Source organism: Monodelphis domestica, chromosome 5, assembly GCF_027887165.1.
Source record: "Monodelphis domestica isolate mMonDom1 chromosome 5, mMonDom1.pri, whole genome shotgun sequence".
NCBI lineage: Eukaryota > Metazoa > Chordata > Mammalia > Didelphimorphia > Didelphidae > Monodelphis > Monodelphis domestica.
In genome coordinates this window covers 124,557,832-124,576,441 of record NC_077231.1, presented here as the reverse complement: position 1 = coordinate 124,576,441, position 18,610 = coordinate 124,557,832, and the positions used below count along the sequence as shown (strand labels likewise).

The 18,610-nt window shown below is 36.7% G+C and overlaps 1 protein-coding gene across 6 annotated transcripts in view; it reads left to right on the top strand.

Moving 5' to 3' along the window:
- The window catches only part of MFAP5 (microfibril associated protein 5), a 104,197-nt gene that overhangs the window by 77,160 nt on the left and 8,427 nt on the right, over positions 1 to 18,610 (top strand). For 2 of the 6 annotated variants that reach the window (XM_056799277.1, XM_056799275.1), the window contains exons 2-8: positions 4,870 to 4,953; positions 5,577 to 5,636; positions 6,646 to 6,681; positions 14,311 to 14,346; positions 14,712 to 14,747; positions 15,273 to 15,308; positions 16,078 to 16,107. In XM_056799277.1, the coding sequence (XP_056655255.1) occupies positions 4,887 to 4,953; positions 5,577 to 5,636; positions 6,646 to 6,681; positions 14,311 to 14,346; positions 14,712 to 14,747; positions 15,273 to 15,308; positions 16,078 to 16,107 (301 nt within the window). In that variant the 5' untranslated portion in view covers positions 4,870 to 4,886. Of the gene's footprint in view, positions 1 to 4,869; positions 5,012 to 5,053; positions 5,236 to 5,576; positions 5,637 to 6,645; positions 6,682 to 14,310; positions 14,347 to 14,711; positions 14,748 to 15,272; positions 15,309 to 16,077; positions 16,108 to 18,610 lie in introns of those variants that run through there. The other 4 variants (XM_056799279.1, XM_056799280.1, XM_056799278.1 and 1 more) reach the window with 4 other exon arrangements.

The window sequence follows — 18,610 nt, the reverse complement described above, 5'->3', positions numbered from 1 at the left end:
CTCCAATTTGGTTTATTGGATGAAATAACTTAGTGAGTCCTTTCTAGTCTCATTATGGGCACTCCCTGAATTTCTTTCAAACAATTTATGGCAGAAGCCCTTGTGCACAACTGTTGTTCTGAATACTTAAATCTCAGGAGGCAGTTAGGTAGCAAGTTCATGTCCTTATCTTAGCCAGTAAGTCCACCTTGTCTTGCTTGTTTTAGAAACCTGATCTGCTGAGTTTACAATCCAACTGCAAGACCATTGTTCTGGTTTAATTTTCTTCCCCCTTCAATTTGCACTAAATTCCCTAAATTCTCTTTCTTCTTTTTTTTAAATGGTTTTATTTGTTTGTTTGTTTGTTTGTTTAGAACTTGGATTAAATTTGCTTGGATTGGCTTGCACTAATTGTTTTTGTACTTTTGCCCAGAGGCCTTCAGCTAGCTAATAGAGACCTTCTTTCCAGGCCAATAAACAGCTGAATAAAATCACAGAAGAGTAAAATTCTCCACTTCCCTTTCTTCCTTCTCTCATGCTTTTCACTCCAGTTTCCATCTCAGGGTTTAGAGGTCCTTAAAAAAAAGTATCCAAGCTTCTCTGGGTGACCCAAAGGTCCCTCATTCATTCACAGGAAGTCATTTTGACCCATGAAATACAAACTAGTTCCATGAGGAATTACCACCCGTGTACTAGTTAGCAAAATCTGTAAGGAAATCTAAACCATTTGGAATGGAAGTATGAATAAAAAATTGTACTTTAGATCTATCCCCAGTACCAGAGAGAAACCTTTTAACTCAAAGGAGAAATTTTAAAGGCAGGAAGCATTTTCAGATCTCAAAATTCAGTTAGGCTGTGGATCAACTGGCATTAATTTTGGGTCTACAACATTCAAAGCACTGTGCTGAACACTGGGGCTATGAAGAAAGGCAAAGATAGTCCCTGCTTTCAAGACTAATTGGGAAAACAATAATCAGACAATATTACAATAAGATATACTCAGAATAAATGGAAGACAATCAACATAAGAAAAACACTAGAATTAAGGGGAATTGCATCTGATAATTTATAAACCTTTGTGTTGAGTAGCACTTGGTCAAATTATGGAGGTCCTAGAAGTGGAATGAAAGAGGAGAAAGGAATTTTTCTGAGAACAAATAGAGAAGCCTCTAAGGAGCATGGGTCCTTGTGGGCTTTCTTGAGGAAAAATCTTTGAAACACATTACATTCTTTACAAGTGGGACAAAAACTGTAATGCCCAGCAGTATATTGTGGATTATGTCCTTATGCCAGTCAGATTTACTACTTCTCCTTTGCTCCTAAGGCATTCCTTCCTTTCTTTCTCTGGTGCTTACTCTGAACATTCTGTTCCTATTCTCTCCACCCTCTCCCCACCCCCAGATCCTCTTCCCAAGAGAAAGTCCCACTCCCACTGCCTGGGGAGGCCCTAATTTTCTGTAGCCTCTGGCTTGGTCATCATAGTTGAGGTCACTGTTCTCCCTGCCAACTGATTGGTAAGTAGCCAGTCTCTCCATCTGTCTGAGCTTCATGGAAAACACAAGTGCTTGCAGGCTTTCCATACTATCTCTTATCCTAAGTTTGCTTTCTCTCCTTCATATTCTCTCCTACCTGCCCCCTTCACTACTTCCTCTTTTTCCCAAACTCCATTCCTAGAATCACATCTGTTTTCCAGGCGATGAGCACTCTCTGTGGATAGAAAAGGCGAGGTTTGGGAGGGACAGAAGTGATCAGGTGTTGGTAGAAAATAGGATGTCTATTCATATTTGTCTTGAGGACTGACCAAAATCAGTAAATCAGTCACTGAGTTGAGAGTGCTTATCATTAAAGAAAGAAGGCAAACTTATTTAATTTTCTGTGTTTTTCCCATTTCTCTTTTCTTTTTCTTACTGTTACCCTCTTAATTTTTTTTCTAATCCATAATTTATTAGTCTTCAGTCTGCTATTTCTCTATAAAAAGTGAGGAGATTTTAAAAAATAATTTTTAGCTTTGGAATTTTACATTATCAACCTATGATTTCATTTACCAATTTGGACTTTTCCTTAAGATCTCTCCCTTTAGAAAGAAATTATTGCAAATTCTATTGCAGATCATTTGTCAGACTCACTAATATTCTGGTTAGCATTGCTATATATTTTTAAAATCCTTAATTATCTATCTTAGTATCAATTTTAAGACAGAAAAGCTAAGATATTGTGCCCAAGTGACTTGTCCAGAGTCACAGAGTTAGGAAATATCTGAGGTCTGATTTAAACCCAGGATCTCTTGATTCCAGGCCTGGCACTAATGTTGCTGTACTTTAGGTTTACTTTCGCCAAAATAAGGGTATACAGACATCAGACTCCTAGAAATGCAGTGAAGAAAAATCCAATGTTATGATTAAGTTCCTTGTAGAAAGAAACTACTATATCCATACCACACCAAACAAGTGATATTTATCCATACTACCTGTGACACTCTTCTCTCAAAACAGTTGTTTAGTCATTTTTAGTTGTGTTTGACTTTGTGACCCCATTTGGGGTTTTCTTGGCAAAGATACTAGAGTGATTTGCCATTATCTTCTCCAACTCATTTTACAGATGAGGAAACTGAGGCAAACCGAGTTAAGTGACTTGCCCAGGGTCACACAGCTAGTAATTGTCTGAGGCCAGATTTGAATTAAAGAAGAGGAGTCTTCCTGACTCCAGGTCTCATACTTTATCTATTGCACCACCTAGTAATCTTATACCTGATATGTACTCAAAAGAGTATCTGTAGATGTAACTTTTTTTCCCTTGGCACATTAATATAAAGCAAGGACATCTGATCAAATAACAAAGGAAGAGGATTTACAATATAACATTCTCTTCATAAATATGTGTGCATTCCCAAATGACAACTTTGTTTTATGGAACCCCAGATTTGGAACTTGCTTTCAAGAAACTCTCAGATTGGACCCTGTCCCAAATGAAACAACCTTGGACAGGAGTGGGGGATGTAGCAAAGCATTAAGAATCCTTTTATCTTCTAAGTTTATCTTATTGCTTTGAGGTAGCTCTGAAACCTTTTCCCCTATTGCCCAGGTAAGTCAATCAGTTGCCATTTCTTTCCTGTATTCCCTAAAGTATACATAAGACTCCAAGTTCTCTAGTTTGAAGGAAAATTCCCATTCCTGGTATTTTCCTTTCAGAATCTCCAAGCTTGGATCCTATGTGGTAGCCATAATAGCCTTGTCTCCTTTGTCCTGATTAAAAATATGATTTTTTGTAACTGCTTTGGTGGTTCTGTGATTTTTCAGGTTGACACACAAATAGGCATCATTTACTAGAAGCTTATCTTGATGAGTATATAATACAGAAAGAGGGACAATTCTCCTTGCTAAATGCAACATCTTTGCTATATACCTATTGTCCTGTTGGGCTTGCTTGGTTTTCTGCTCACTGGGCATGTCAACTCTATTGAAAACATCACTTTGCTGGACTGCCTGTTCCTGACTAGGAACATGACTACAGGGCACTCCTTTCTTCAAAGTCAACTCAACAATCTTAGCTTCAGCCTGTTAGAGGAGAGTGACTAAAACCTAACCCTCCTAAGATCAAACTGGTAGCTCTTTAATTATAGCCAAAACATCTCGCCAACAAAAGTCATACAGAATGCTTCCAGGCTATTACTTTCCATTTGTCTCAGGATGGCTATCAAAGCCTTCTTTTACAGATAACAACCTAGCTTAGGGTTCAACTATGTTGACACTACCAAGAACCTCTTTAGCTTAATAGAGTCAAATGAATCTAGGTCAAAAGGAAAGGCAGACCAAGGAGAGAAGGCCAGTGTTTCTAGTCTAAATTCCTGGCTTTTATAATGCCTTTCAGTGAGTAGCAAATCCTGAATGCACTCAAGTTGAATTTTGGCTGGTGGAAACCTCAGCTTCCCTATCTATCTATCTATCTATCTATCTATCAAAAACATTTGTAAAGAACTTTTCATACACCATCTCATTTAACTGACATAGAAACCCTGATACTACAGATACATTATCAGATTCTTCATTATACAGAAATGGAAATTCAAGCTCAAAGAAATTGTAATTTACTTAGGGTCACCCTGCTAGTAAATGCCAGAGGCAGTATTTGTGGGTTTTCTTGATTTCAACTCCAACTCACTTTTGTTTGTATGTTTGATAAAGCACATGACAGAATGTACATGATCTCCAGGTTGCTCCTGATGTTGTACCTACAGGGTTCCACAGTCCAAGATGTTTAGTTTAAGTTGGAACAAAGACTGATCCTGACATAGGATCACTATGCCTTTCCATAGATCCATATCATGGTGTTTGGCCAGATTTCTGGGATTGCCTGTTTCTCAACTTTTTGCCTAAGCCTGAGTCAGCCAATCATTTCCTAGAGAAGCATGGTAATTCTCAGCAAGAGAACTGGGGAGATTCTAAAAGCCTGACGGCTTAAAATCAGGAAAGAATTATGAGACTGAAGAAGATAGAAATAAAAGGGGTGAGGGAAGAAAGGAATGATGTTGGCAGAGGGGAGGTTTGATAGAAGGGACAAAGAGGGCAGAAAAATGGGGATTTTTTTTTAAACAGAGAGATATAGATGTTATTTAGTGAATGTGAACAAATCATTTAAAAGAGTGAGGGAGAAGTAACTAAGTAAGACAGCCTCATGGACAAAAGGAAGGATTGGACCATAGACTGTGAATGATACATGTGTGCTCTGGATTCTAGGATCATTATGGTCCTAACCTTTGCATCGAGAGCATAAACTCCCCTCTTCCCTCCCTCCCTTTTTCTCATTCCATACTCATTATGACACTCCATCCTGCTTCTCTCTCTTTCTTTCTCTCCTCCCTTTCTCCTCCCTCTCTCCACTTCATTCTTTCAGACACAGCCAAACTTGGAATGCTTCCTGGGGAGTGGCCCTGCTCGTCTTATTCCTCAGCCAAAGTGGGGGACTGCCTGAAAAAGGGTAAAGACATACTCAACTGCTAAAGGAGACGGTAGGAAAAGACAGATCACTGAACCTAGTGAGTTGTCCAGTTGTCCGGGGCCCTGAAAAGGGAGAGAGAATGGGGGTGGTGATGATCACTAAGTTTTAAGTTGTGGGATGGCAAATTTTGTTCTATTATCCAAGGGCCAGGAGAGGAAGAGACACCAAGGGAAGCAGAGGAAAGGAGACAAATACAAGAAATCAAGGAGAACCAGATGTTAAGGGGTGGAGGAAACTGCAGGATGTGGCAAGTGGCTATAGGTGGGAGCAAGTATAGATTGATGGGGTTACTGAAAGCCCTCTTTATAGAAAAAGAGGAAAGATAAAAAAGAACAAAAGAGGAGTAAACAAAAGACAGATACAGGAGAAACAAGAATGAAGAATCAGAAGAGATAGATGAAATATGAGGAGAAAAGAAAGACTGGGAGTTTAAGGACAACGTAGGAAATCGTTGAGAAGAGAGCAGCCAGCAAAAGAGAAAAGGACCTCAGAATGTTCTGTTCCAGAATTAGATGCTACTATCTGCTTCATTTCTCTCTTCTCTCCTTTCTCTTTCCTATTGCCCTCTACTCCATCACCTCTTTTTCTCTCTCCTCCCACAGACATGCTGCCTTTGGGACCCAAGCTTCTGCTGTGCCTCATTGTACTCTTCATCCCCTCTGGTAAGTCATTCTCTTTTTTTCATATTCTCCCTAAAGTGCTTATTTTCAGGACTTCTTTTGGTGGGATGGGAGTGAGGAGAGTAGTATTATTAGGGGCTGGTAAAAAAATCAGTTCCTTTTCTGCTAGATGAGCAAGAAAGGGATAAGTCTGGTAGGAAAAGTCAGGAATGTGAATAGGCATGACCCTAGCCTGGCAAAAAGGTCCACCAAAGGCTGTGTATAGTGTTATTAGGACAAATAAATGTCCATAAACCAAAGAAAATCATCTCCTCCCATTTATGTACACTGGAGGAAAGAAAGCTGGAAGAATGACATAAACACATACCCATGTAAGCAGAGATGCATATGTGTAGAAACAAACCATTTAAGAGCAAGAAGCATATATGTACACAATACAAAACACAAACCTTCCTGAATGACACATGTATACTCATGAAGCTCATGCACATACATATATAGTATGCATGAACACATGCATAATATGTACACAGAAGGAAAAACTCTTCATAGGAGGTCAGTGTAAAGATGAACAACTGGGTGTGGACCTCAGACTTGTAAAACAAGGGCAAGTTTCCTGACTTTTCTGCCAAGTGAGGTTCACTAAGGAAGAATTTCTATGGCTGTAAATTCTTCAGTGGTGAGAGAAGGGAGGGGAAAATGGTGAAGATGGGCAAGAAGTTATCTTATCTTTTATTGTAGGGCAGGGCCATAGTCCTGAAGAGTGAGGATGAATTGGATGGCAAGGCATGAGTAGCAGAGTAATTTTCTGCATGCAAAGATTTCTATTAATTCCCTAAGTAGTTCTGTATTGTTAGAACACTCACTAATAAAGAATGTCAAGAAAGTCAGGACAAGTTTGAGTGGATTCTGTTGGGGAAATCAGGATCAGAAGGTTAGAAGTACAGATAGTTAGGAAATAATCTTCCTACTATCACCTGCTATCTCACTAAGAAGGAAGAAACTTGATGTTGTTGGTTGTAATTATCTAAATCCTTTCTTTTTTCTTCAGATTGGATTCTATTAGGGGTCAATGGTCAGCGAGGAGGTAAATGTCTCATCTTTTTCTGGATTCTATTTGGAAATGATAGAGTGAGTTGATAGGAGTTTGACAGATTGTATCATGGGCGAACAGATAAATTGGTGGTGAGAAGTGGAAGAGAGGATTCCTCAAAGACCGAAATATCTCTTTCAGTTTAGTTGTTTTTCAGTTATGTCCCATTCTTTGTGATCCCATTGGAGTTTTCTTTTATTTTCTTTCTTTCTTTCTTTCTTTCTTTCTTTCTTTCTTTCTTTCTTTCTTTCTTTCTTTCTTTCTTTCTTTCTTTCTTTCTTTCTTTCTTTCTTTCTTTCTTTCTTTCTTTCTTTCTTTCTTTCTTTCTTTCTTTCTTTCTTTCTTTCATATTCCATTGGTTTCCTATTTCCTTCTTCAGGAACTGAGACAAATAGAGTTAAGTGACTCCTTAGTTCATGTTATCTCATCTTGCCTTCTCTTGTTCTTTCTCATATATGAAGACCCTTTTCTCAGGAACATCTCCTTGACTCTTTTCCTCCTGCCCTTATTAATTTTTCTTACATTCCCTTTGCGTGTAAACTCCTTGCAAATAAAGCATTACTTTTTGCTTTGGTCCTGTATTTACAGTGCTGAGCACAGTGTCTGGTATATACAAAGTACTTAATAAATTGATGGATTGATTTCCCAAGAAAAACTGACTGGCCAACTATTCTGGACAGAAACCATTGGGTTATTACATAAATTTAACAGATAGAGAAATTGAGCTACAATGATAGAGTAGAAAGTTTCCTCAGAGGCATCTCCTCTCCCCCCCTTTTTTTTTCCTTTAAAACTCTTATCTTTCATCTTAAAATCAATTAACAACTATACTTAGTAGTGTGGGTTCCAAGGTAGAATAGCTGTAAGGGCTAGATAATTGGGTTAAGTGACTTGCCTCAGGGAACAAAGTAAGGAAGAGTCAGAAGGCCAGATTTAAACTCTGGATTTTCTGTCCCTAGGCTTGGCTCTATCCACTGAGACATCTAGCTGCTCCATCTCCTTCCCTTTTTGAGGAAGTTAGGGACTATAAGTGTGGAACATTGTAGGGAATATTAGCATTTTCAATGTGTTGGTTAATTTTATTGAATTTCTTTTTCTTTTTAAAAAAATCTAAATTATAAGAAATAATTTTCTGAGAGGGAGAAATACATTTGGAAATACTCTGAGATATACTGGGAAATAATAGGTGACATAAATCCAAAATATGTCAATAGAATTTCAATTTTTCAAAAATAAAAGTTCTTTTGGGTTTAACAATAAAGTAGTGCATCTGAAAATGGCACTGGAAGGTAAATTTCTCTCCTTTACAACTGGTAAAGCTAACACTGGTTAACTCTTTCTCCTTTTCCCCTCTATGGCCTGCTCCCCTCCCTTAGGATACTCAACACAATCATGAAATAAGATCATTGATGTACTGTTGAACTTAGAACTTAGAAGTCACCTAGTCCAACCAGTGAGGAAATTGAAGGACTGAGGGATCAGGTGACTTGCCCAAATGTCCCAAAGTACTTCAAACATTCTATAATGTCTTACTTTCTTCATTCTCTGATCTACCAATTAGGCTAGGGGACCAGAGAAAAATTAGGACAAGAATCCTTTTGTTGATATTAAAGAAGATTTTTGACTCTCTTTATTTAATGAGTACAAATCAGTCAACAGCAAATCAGATGTTAAAAAGGAAACAAAAAAAAACAAGAATTTCTGTTTGTGCTCCTTAAAGGTAGGCTCTTCACAGCATTAGTATCAGAATTTTAAAAAATGATGAGAAAAAGTATCCAAAAGATTGGAGACTGAAAATGAGTTTTTTGGCAGAGAAGGTCTGAAAAATCTGGACATTGTATTCATGTAGCTATTTGTCTTTCTTGACCCTTTTGAGAACTGATTTTAAAAAGTAGGTAAACTCATATATTGAAAGATAAGGAGATATTCCCTGAAACCACACACTTGTGTCTATTGGAAAGTTTGAATTAGGAGTACCTTTGAGTTCCATTTAATCCATGCCTCTGTTTTATGAGTGAACTATGTCTTTATGGAATCCATATACATCTCAGTGGTGTATAACTTTTATTATATTCCTAATAGGTCTAAAACTCATTGGACAATTAGCTATTCACATAGAATGAACTTCAGTCTGTTTATTTTTGACCTCCTTTTGCTCTATATTTGTGTCCCCAGTGCTTTGGTACTATATATATATATATACATATATATATATATGTATATATATATATATATATTTGACTAATGTATACTTTCATTGATGTGGAGAACTTCTGGTATGGAAACACTCTGCTCAGGGCAGATGAACAGTTTATCTATAATTTAGAGTCTTAAAGAGCTTCCAGCTGGTTTTTGTATAAGGCAAGATTTGGACCACTGACTGGTCAATTCTGTCTATATTCTCATCCTGCATAGAGCAAGGGTTTAATAAATAAATCCTAGTTGGATTGGATTGAATTAGATTAGATCGGATCTCAGTCTACTTCCTTCTGTAGTGTTAGTAACAGTCAGAGAAAAAAATCTTGGCTCCCTCGTTAGTATTTTATTTGTATTTCCCATCTCTTTTTCCCACAACTGTCCTACCTATCTGGCTAGGATCAGTTGAACTAGAAGCAAACGCATGGAGCCAAAGGGCTTGCAAATGGCAGTTAAATGGTGTGAGTTTGCTGACACCTAGTGGGTAACATATGTTATGGACTCAAGTACAAATCAAAGATAAAACATTATAGACAAGTGAGGGGTTAGATGTGTATACAAATAACTATAATAAAACTTAAAATGTGATTATGAACACAGAGAAATCAGGGTGGCACAAGAGATTTGAGTAGCAGGAATGGATAGCTTGTGGTAGATGGGTTCAGTGTTCCCATGTTGATGGAAAAGTGCATAGAATTTGATCTAAATAAGTTTGTGAGATGACAAAATTGCTTCAGTTTTTAAATAGGAAAAATTCATAGCTAGAGAGAACATTGCTTTCAATCTCAGACAGGCTTTTTGTTTGTCTGCTCTTACTAACAGAAACTATCTTAGGATCACTCCCATTTGTACTTTTATTTCCTTTTTCAATTACAGCTCCATAGTCTGTGGCAGGAAAGTATTTTTGTGCAACAGAAGTATTCTTTCTCTGTCATTACCACCAATACCCTCACAACAGCTACCAAGACAGTAAAAAAAATATCTTTAGCCAAAACTTATTGAAGTTTAGATCTATAGGATTTAGAGTTGAAACTCGTTAGGGTTAGGTGATTATATAGTGGAACTCCCTTAGTTTACAAGTGAGTAGAAGGAGGCTCAGAAATCAATTAAGTGATTTGCCTAGATTTGAACTCTTATCTAAACACAATATTCAAATTTCTATTCAACCTAATTTTGAATATTAAAAAACCCCAAGGATCTCAGCAAAAGGATTTTTCATTTAACAAAATCTGATATCAGATATATAAAGCATTTTTACTATTGAATATCTACTATGTAAATCCCATATTCAGAATTCTCAAAAGTGGAAGGGTATTAAAACATTGGCATCTATTCTTTTGTCTTTGGAAATGGCTACATTTTATACTTCCCAAAGAAGCAGAATCTTTCTTTTTTTTTTTTTTAAGAACTTTAGAGCAAATTACACAATCTAATAAACAGATCAGTATCTACAGAGTCAAACCATCTTTCCATTTGTGTTTCTGACCTCCATCTTTTTCAAGGGTTTTAGCAGTTCATATATTCATAGAAATATAGTTCTAGAACTTGAAGAGACTTCAGAGCCTATCTAGTCCAGACCCTTCATATTACAGATGAGGGAACTGGGCTTAGGGAGGTTAAATTATTTGTCTAAGATTATATGGGTAGTGTGAGAAACAGTATCAAAAAATCCAATTTTCTCAATATAAATCAAATGTGATTTCCACTTGCCATTAGCCTTGGAGTCTTTGATATTTTTATTCACAATCTCTATAATAACCTGACCTCACAATTGGTACTCTACTCCAGTCACTGATTCTGGTTACATAGCATAATGGGCAAATCTTAGACATCATCAACCCTAACTACATCACTTCCAAGAAATGACTTTAGAATTCTTCTTTTACCACATCTCCTATACTTATTAGGTCTCCCATTGTCTAACTTGAATAAAACCTGCTTTTCCTCCATCTCTTGACTTATCCCTATTTTACCAATCCATCCCCCATGCCCTGTATTAATTTGCCCATATTTCTAATTTTTAGTCTAAAGTCTGCCACTTTAATGATTTACTAGTCATTATTTTAGAAGCTCTTTTCTTCTAGAGCTCCCATCCTTTATTAACTCTCAGTATCTTATTTCTGGTCTTACTCTAGAGCTACTGAATATCCTTAAGGAAAGTTAAAATGTTGATCTGATTTCATTTTTTACTATAAGTTTGTGGCATATAAACTTATATGGTTTTCACCATATATTGACAATTCTTCTATATTTGTAATGATCTATTTCCTATTTCATTTCCCACAGTACTTGTTCTCCAAATTTCACCTCAATATATCCAAAACAGAACTTTTCTCCTCAAATTCTCCTCTGTTCCTAAGTGGAATGAATAAATGGATAAAAAAAGTTCTTATTTGAGGTGAACTCTGTGCCAATTACTATGTTAAGTGCTGGGAAAACAGTACAAAAATAAAACAGTTCCTACCTTCCAGGAGAACAGTGGTATACAACATATATTAGGGGAGTAGTGGCTAAGGAAGGATGTTTTGTTTTGGGAATTCAAGGCTGGTGAGTGATAACAGACACACCCTTTCCAGAGACTGTAGTAGTGTAGATGTGAATAAAATTCTGTGAGCAAAGAAGTGAAAAGTAGAAGGAGAGCTAAATGTAATAGCAAAGCTAAAAATGATCACAGAGAAGGTAAAGACTCATGGCTGCAGGGAGTTCAGAACAGAATGACTTCCCTTCAATCCACTTCTAGGTAGGTTCCTACATCTATTAATTGTACCACTCTTTTTCCAGTAACACAGGATCAAGATCTCAGAGTTATCCTTGACTCTTCATTCTTCCTAATCATTCTCCCTTCACAAACTCCACAACAAATTGCAACAATTCCTTCCTCACCATTCACATAGCTACCCCCTATTCACTTTCTCAAAGTACTTTATTTGGCCCATTGCAACAGTCTCATACATAACTAGTTTCCTTGTCTCTCCAACCTCCCTCTCCAATTCATCATCCACACAACTGCCTATCTGATATTTCTAAAATACACGTCTCCTGAGGTCTTTTCCTCTTTTTGAGATTCTCTGGTATTGCCCTAGCATCTAGGATGAAATACAGATTCCTCTCTTTGACATTTAGAACCCTAAACCATCTGGGTGTAGCCTATTTTTTTTCCAGATTATTATAATAACTCTCCTCCACATACTCAACATTCCAGACACATTTAAGAGTCTATCTCTGGCCACTGTTCCTTTACATAGGCTGATCCTTATGCGTGGAATGCAGTCTCTCTTTTTCTTTGCCTTAAAGAATCCTCAGTTTCTTTCAGAACTCAACTCAAGTGCCACTTCCCAGAGGAAATTTTAACTGATCCTCTCAGTTGCTAGTTCTTATCCCCTTAAATGATATCCTATTTACTCTGTACATATTTTGAATCATATTTTACTTGTTTTCTCAAATAGAATCCAAGTTTCTTAAGGAGAGTAACTTTCATTACTTCCTCTGCATCCCAGCTTCCTGAATCATTGCAGTTTATTGTTACTCAGTTGTTTCAGACATGTCTGACTCCATGTAACCTCATTTGGGGTTTTCTTGGCAAAGATACTGAAGTAGTTTGCCAATTCCTCTTACAGCTCATTTTAGAGCTAAGGAAACCAAGGCAAACAGGGTTAAGTGACTTCTCCCAAGTCACAGAGCTAGTAAGAGTCTGAGGCTAGATTTGAATTCAGGTTTTCCTGACTCTGGCTCCAGCATTCTCTATCTACTGCACAACAAGTCTCCACCTTGCCTCTAACAAAAGACAAAAGGATCCAGCTCAGTTAGACATAATGGAGCCTGGGAGTAAATTATTTTAATTTTAGAAAGCAGTCAAGTCAGGGTTTTGTAAAGGATTCTCTTCTCTTCTTCTTCTACCTGACTTTACTTGGTGATCTAATAAGTCCCATGGATAGATGCTAACAATTCTCAAATCTACTTATCTTGGCTAAAATTCTGTTGACTTTCAATCCCATGTCTATACACCTATCTTTCAGACATTTCAAACTAGATGTCCAGGAGACATCTTAAACTCAATATGTTCAAACAGAACTCAGTATAGTTTTCCCTAAACCTTCCTCTCCTTCCTACTTTCCTTATTACTGTAGAAAGTAATGCCATCTTCCCAGCCACTCAGCCTCACAATCTAGCTGTCATTCTTGACTAGTTATCTCTCACTCTCCATATCTGAACTGTTGCCAAAACCTGTTAATTTTACCTTTGTAACATCTCTGGATTATGTTCCCTTCTTTCTTCTGACACTGCCACCACTCTGGTGCAAGCCCTTATCACCACACACTTGAGTCTACCATGTTGCTTCCCTCCTCCTTAACTGGATAAACTCCATTGCATCCCTATCACATTCAAGATCAAATACCAGATCTTCTCTCATTCAAGGTCCTTTATAATCTAGCCCCCTCCTACTTATCAGTCTTCTTACACATTTATCTCCACTATTACTTTGATCCAGTGACACTGACTTCCTTAATGTTCCATGAACAAGAACATTCCATATCTTGGTTTCAAGCATTTTCTGGGTCTGTCACCTCTTCCTGAAATATTCCCCCCTCCTTTTTTCTGTCTTCTAGCTTCTCTAGTTTCTTTTAAGTCTCAACTAAAATCCCATCTTCCACAGGAAGCCTTTCCCAAACCCTCTTAATTCGAGCTCCTTCTATCTCTTTAATTATTTCCTATTTATACTTTATATAGTTTGTTTGTACTTTTTTTATTACTTGTTTTCTCCTCCATTAGACTGTGAGTTCCTTTAGGGCAGGGACTATCTTTTGCTTCTTTTTATTTTCCCAGTGTTTAAAGATAGTACCCAGCACATAGTAGCTTTGTAAATGTTTATTGACTGAACAGATGCCATTCTTTTCTCTCAACCTATTTTTTCCTAATTAAAGATTTCCTAATCACCAAATTTTCAGTCTTCATCTTACTTGATTTTTTTTTTTGCCTTTTTGCCTTGATTATCATTGTAGCTTTTTAATTTTGGAGGAACTTGCCTCCTTCTGTATTATATTAAAGTTATTTGATATTTTTCATCTCCCTCATGAACTTTCCCCATAGTAGGCAAGTAGTTTGTTGAATGTCTTGTTGAAGTGAAAAAAGTTACATTTGTACTTTTCCTAACTGTTTTTTTTCCCTTATGAAAAACATAAAGTATGCTATAAACATTTCTTAGTGATTCTCACCATTCCATAAGGGAGATTAGATGAGTTCTCATGATCTCCTGTCTTTTGAAGTCTCAAGAGAGGAAATGGTAATAACAACATGTAGAGTTCAAAGTTTAGGTCATCAGGGGAAATGACTCAGGGTAGGATTGAGGACAGAGGTGGGGAATGGAGAATATTGGAACCACTTGGAGGAATTAAAAAATAACTCTTTTTCTTTTTTCTTTTTTTTCAGATGATACATCTCAAGAGACATTTACAGATGATCCTAGTAAGTTTCTTTCTACTGAGGTTGTTCTAGGAGTAGAATTATAGCTGAATTCTGCTCAAGAAAAGTTGAAAGTAGAGGGTATTATTCTAAATACATGCAGAACTTCTTTGTCAGATGATGAATCCAAGCTTTAAATTTGAGGATATGTTCTGATCATCTTTCCATTCTATACCGATTCTCAATCCTCTCAAATATTCATTCCCAGGGTTTACTTTTTACTTTATAATTGCTCTTAAGATTCTATTTCTTTTTCCTTAATTCTTTGGGCTTCCCTTTAGACATTTTAAAATTTCTTTTGCCCATCTTCTTTCTTAGAATTTCCCCTCTGCTGTCCCTGTATTTTAATATGACTTGGAATATTTCAGATCTGGTGGTGAATGATCCCCCAACAGATGACACAGGTGAGTTCTAATCTGGTACCTAAGAGGTGATATGGAATCTAAGAGTTTTATCTCTATCTTGAGAATAATCTTATACTCCCATTACTTAGTACCTGTGTGACCATAGGCCTCTTGGGACTCATGTGCTTCCTCTAGAAAATTAAAGGGTTCAAATTAAAAATCGTTTTTAGGGCTAAATCTATTTTCCTATGACATTTCTGTTTGAGATAAGGGAAGTTGATGGAATATCATAAATTCAAAATGAGAGATAAGGAGAGAAAGGCTTTATCATGAGGAAGAGTAAACTAAAAGGAAGCCTGATAGCCAAATTGAAAAATGTATTGCTTGGAACATTTCTATTAGTAAGTGGGACTATCTCTTTAGTGAGTTTAATTTCTACCGATTCTACCTGACTACTACACTTAGTCCGATTTTCTCAGAGAATTTCTTTAACTCTAGCATCCCTCTTTTCACCCTGCCAGTCCTACAGATCACATCCCCTTTTCTCCCTTCCTCAAACACACTTATTCTTGTTTTTCTTTGCAGTTCTTGTTGATGTTGGGCCTTCCATGGATGATCAGGGTAAGTTTGGCTTTGGAAACCAAGGGAATTCCCCAGAAATATGAAGGGACAGGGATCAAAATAGATGTATTTATTGCTAAAATAGCTACCTTCTCTAACTATACATAGTCTGCATTCAATCTATGTGGAAGGGTATTCCCCTTTGAAAAAGATCTCATTCTAGCTTGGTTGATAAAAAGGTTAATATAGAAAGTCAGTGCCCAAATGGATGATTAGAAATCTCTGTAGTGTTTTTCCTCATTGTGCTAAGTTTAGCTTATTCTCAGAAGTAGCACTCTCTCAAGCATACTGCCTGGTAATTCTTCAGTGGTGTCCCTTTCAGGTACTCCTATTGGTACTCTGGCCTGGAACTTTTTTCTTCATATTCTTGGGAAGATTTAGAGTTCTACCAGGATTCCACCTTTTTCTTATCCTCCTCACTCAGATTTTTAGATGAGAGACTTTCTAGGCACTAGAACCTTTGCTTTACTATGTTCAAGTTTCTAGTTAATTGCTTAAAGATACAAGCAACAAATAATATTTCCCAGGCCTCCAGATAGGAAGGGAAAGGATCTATTCAGATTTTTCCATCTCATGTCTGTGGTATTCATTCTGACCCATGGCACATGAGTTGTCTTTAAACCAATTTTTCATAGGCTCTCTTTAAAGATAACTAAAAAAATGAATGACATTAAACTCCCCAACTCCAACCTCACTCCCACCCACATAGCAGGGACAGAGTAGATGACATCAGAAACTAGGACTAACTTGCTATAATTTTGTCTTTTAGCCAACTCCAGTGACAAAAATGCCAGCGCAGGTATGCTTGTATCCTGCATGCCTCTCCCCATACTCTTTTTCCTTTCTTTTGCTGTTCTTGTTTTTTGTCTCCTTACGTTTGGATATAAGTTCTAGATCATTGTTTTTAGTTCTCTCCTTAATCAACTTCCTGTAGGGCACATGAAAATAAAACAAAGGCCTCTGGAATTTATACACAAATGCAATGAGTATGGAATAATGAGCATGATGAGCTAGACCTCATAGCTGTCAAGGAGGCACCTATGACTTTAGAAGTATTACTGATTACATAGATTATTATTTTTATTAAGTATTACATAATTACATAGATTACAAGAAATCTATGATGGGAATATGGCTCTGAAAGGAGAATAAAGGAAAAGAGTGGAGACAGAACAGCATTGTATAAGAGAACAGATTTATAAAGGGAAATCCTTGGGTGAGAGAGACCAATATAAGGGAGAACATTTAGATGAAGATCTATAGAAGTAGTGATATTATCCTTGGAATATACTACTGACAACCTGGATAGAAAGAGGAAATAGATGAGGAGTTCAGGAAAGAGAACAGGAGCCTTGACTTAACAGTCTGATAGAGTAGAAATTGGGGACTTCAGTTATCCAGACATCTATTGGAGTTCTCTCATTCTCCAAAAGGCAGAGCAGGTAACTATTTTTTGACTTACTTTAATAATTTAATCCTTCAAAAGGTAAAGAAATGAATGAGGGAAGCTTCTCTTTAAGATTTGATTCTCATCAAAAAAGGAGAAGAGCTCATTGCTGAGATGGAATGGATTGAACTTAGAGAATGGGAGGAAAGAAGGAAGTCTTAGAACCTGAAGTGGAAGAGACCTCTGGGACCTTCTCCTCTAACCTACAACACACAAAAATCTCCTTGGAAGTGGCCCAAACAAATTATCAACCAGTTTTAAAAAGCTCAACTGAGCAGAACTCACTTATCCTTAAAGAATTTTGTTCTGCTTTTGGAGATATCTCATTATTGAGGAGTTTTTCTTTATATCAGTTTTGAATTTGCCTCTTGCAACTTCCACCCGCTACTACCAGCTCTGCCCTCTGCAGTCAAACAGGACAAATAATCCTTTTCCCATACAGTAGTATTTGAAGTACTTTATTTGTAAAAATAACAGACATTTATATAGCTCCTTAAGGTTTGTCAAGCTCTTTATACATATTTATATATCTGTATATAATATTTGTCATAACAACTTTACTAGGTGAGTGTTATAGATATTATAATACTTAACACAATGCCTGTCACATAGTAGGTGTTTTATACATGTTTATTGATTGAATATTATCTACATTTTGGAGATGAGGAAATAGGTTCAGGAAGATTAAATGGTAGATGACAGAGGCAGTATTCAGACCCATTTATTCCTGAATCCAAATCCAATGTTCTTTCCAATATTTCATGATACCTCTATCATATCCTCCCCTAAGTCTTCTCTTCTTTAGGCTAAACATTCCCAGTTGTTTCAAATGGTTCTCATTTCACATTTGATACTCTAGTCATCTTCCTTCAGTTGCTTTTTAGCTTCTCAATGCATATTCTAAAATGTACTGCTCAGAGTTGACCACAGAATTGACCTGGAAACTATTCAGATTTTGTATTTGCTTTCATGGCTGCCATATCACACTGGTAACTTACAATTAATTTCTAGTTCACTAATACCCTTACATCTCCTTTGGCCAACAATGATCTGTTCATACTATTCAAATCTTATATTTGTGAACCCAGATATAAGATTTTACATTCATTCCATTAAACTTGATTCTGTTTGATTCCTCTTAAATGAATAGCCTGATGGGAGGTTGGTGGGAGGAGAGCAGGGAAAGAACATGAGTTATGTAACTATGGTATAGTATTCTAAATTAATTAATTAAATAATCTTAAAAAAATTTAAATGTGTAGCCTACCAAAGTCCTTCTGGACCTAAAATCTGCAACATGATGTGTTAACTATCACTCTGAGTCACAGATTTGATAGGCATGGAATATATGACTTTGTCCTTGGCATTGATAATGTTTGAAAAGCACAGGGACAAATAAATTCCAAGAGTAGTCCACTGGAGACCTCCTTCCACATTGACATTGAATCCTTAAAATGGTTTGGCCATTCAACCAATTTCAATTCTATGTAATTATACCATCCCACACCATTAAATATTGTTTATGAGGATTGCCTGGGAGAATAAAGTATCATGCTAAAATATAGGCAAACAACATCTTGTATACATGCCCCATCTTAGAATTTGTGGTTAAAAAAAGGGAGAGAAAAACACTACATATTTTGACACGAACCTTAGATTTTGGGACAGGTTAAAGTATACCATGGATTACAATCTAAAATGAAAGTCATTTTACAGTGTACAAGAAGTTCTTAAGGACACTTGAGTCAGAAAGAAAAATAATTTTGATGAGGAGGAAAGGTAGGAATTATCTAAAGGATTAATATGAATTCATAAGAAATACACTAACCAACTTAGATTTTAAAAAATGTACAAT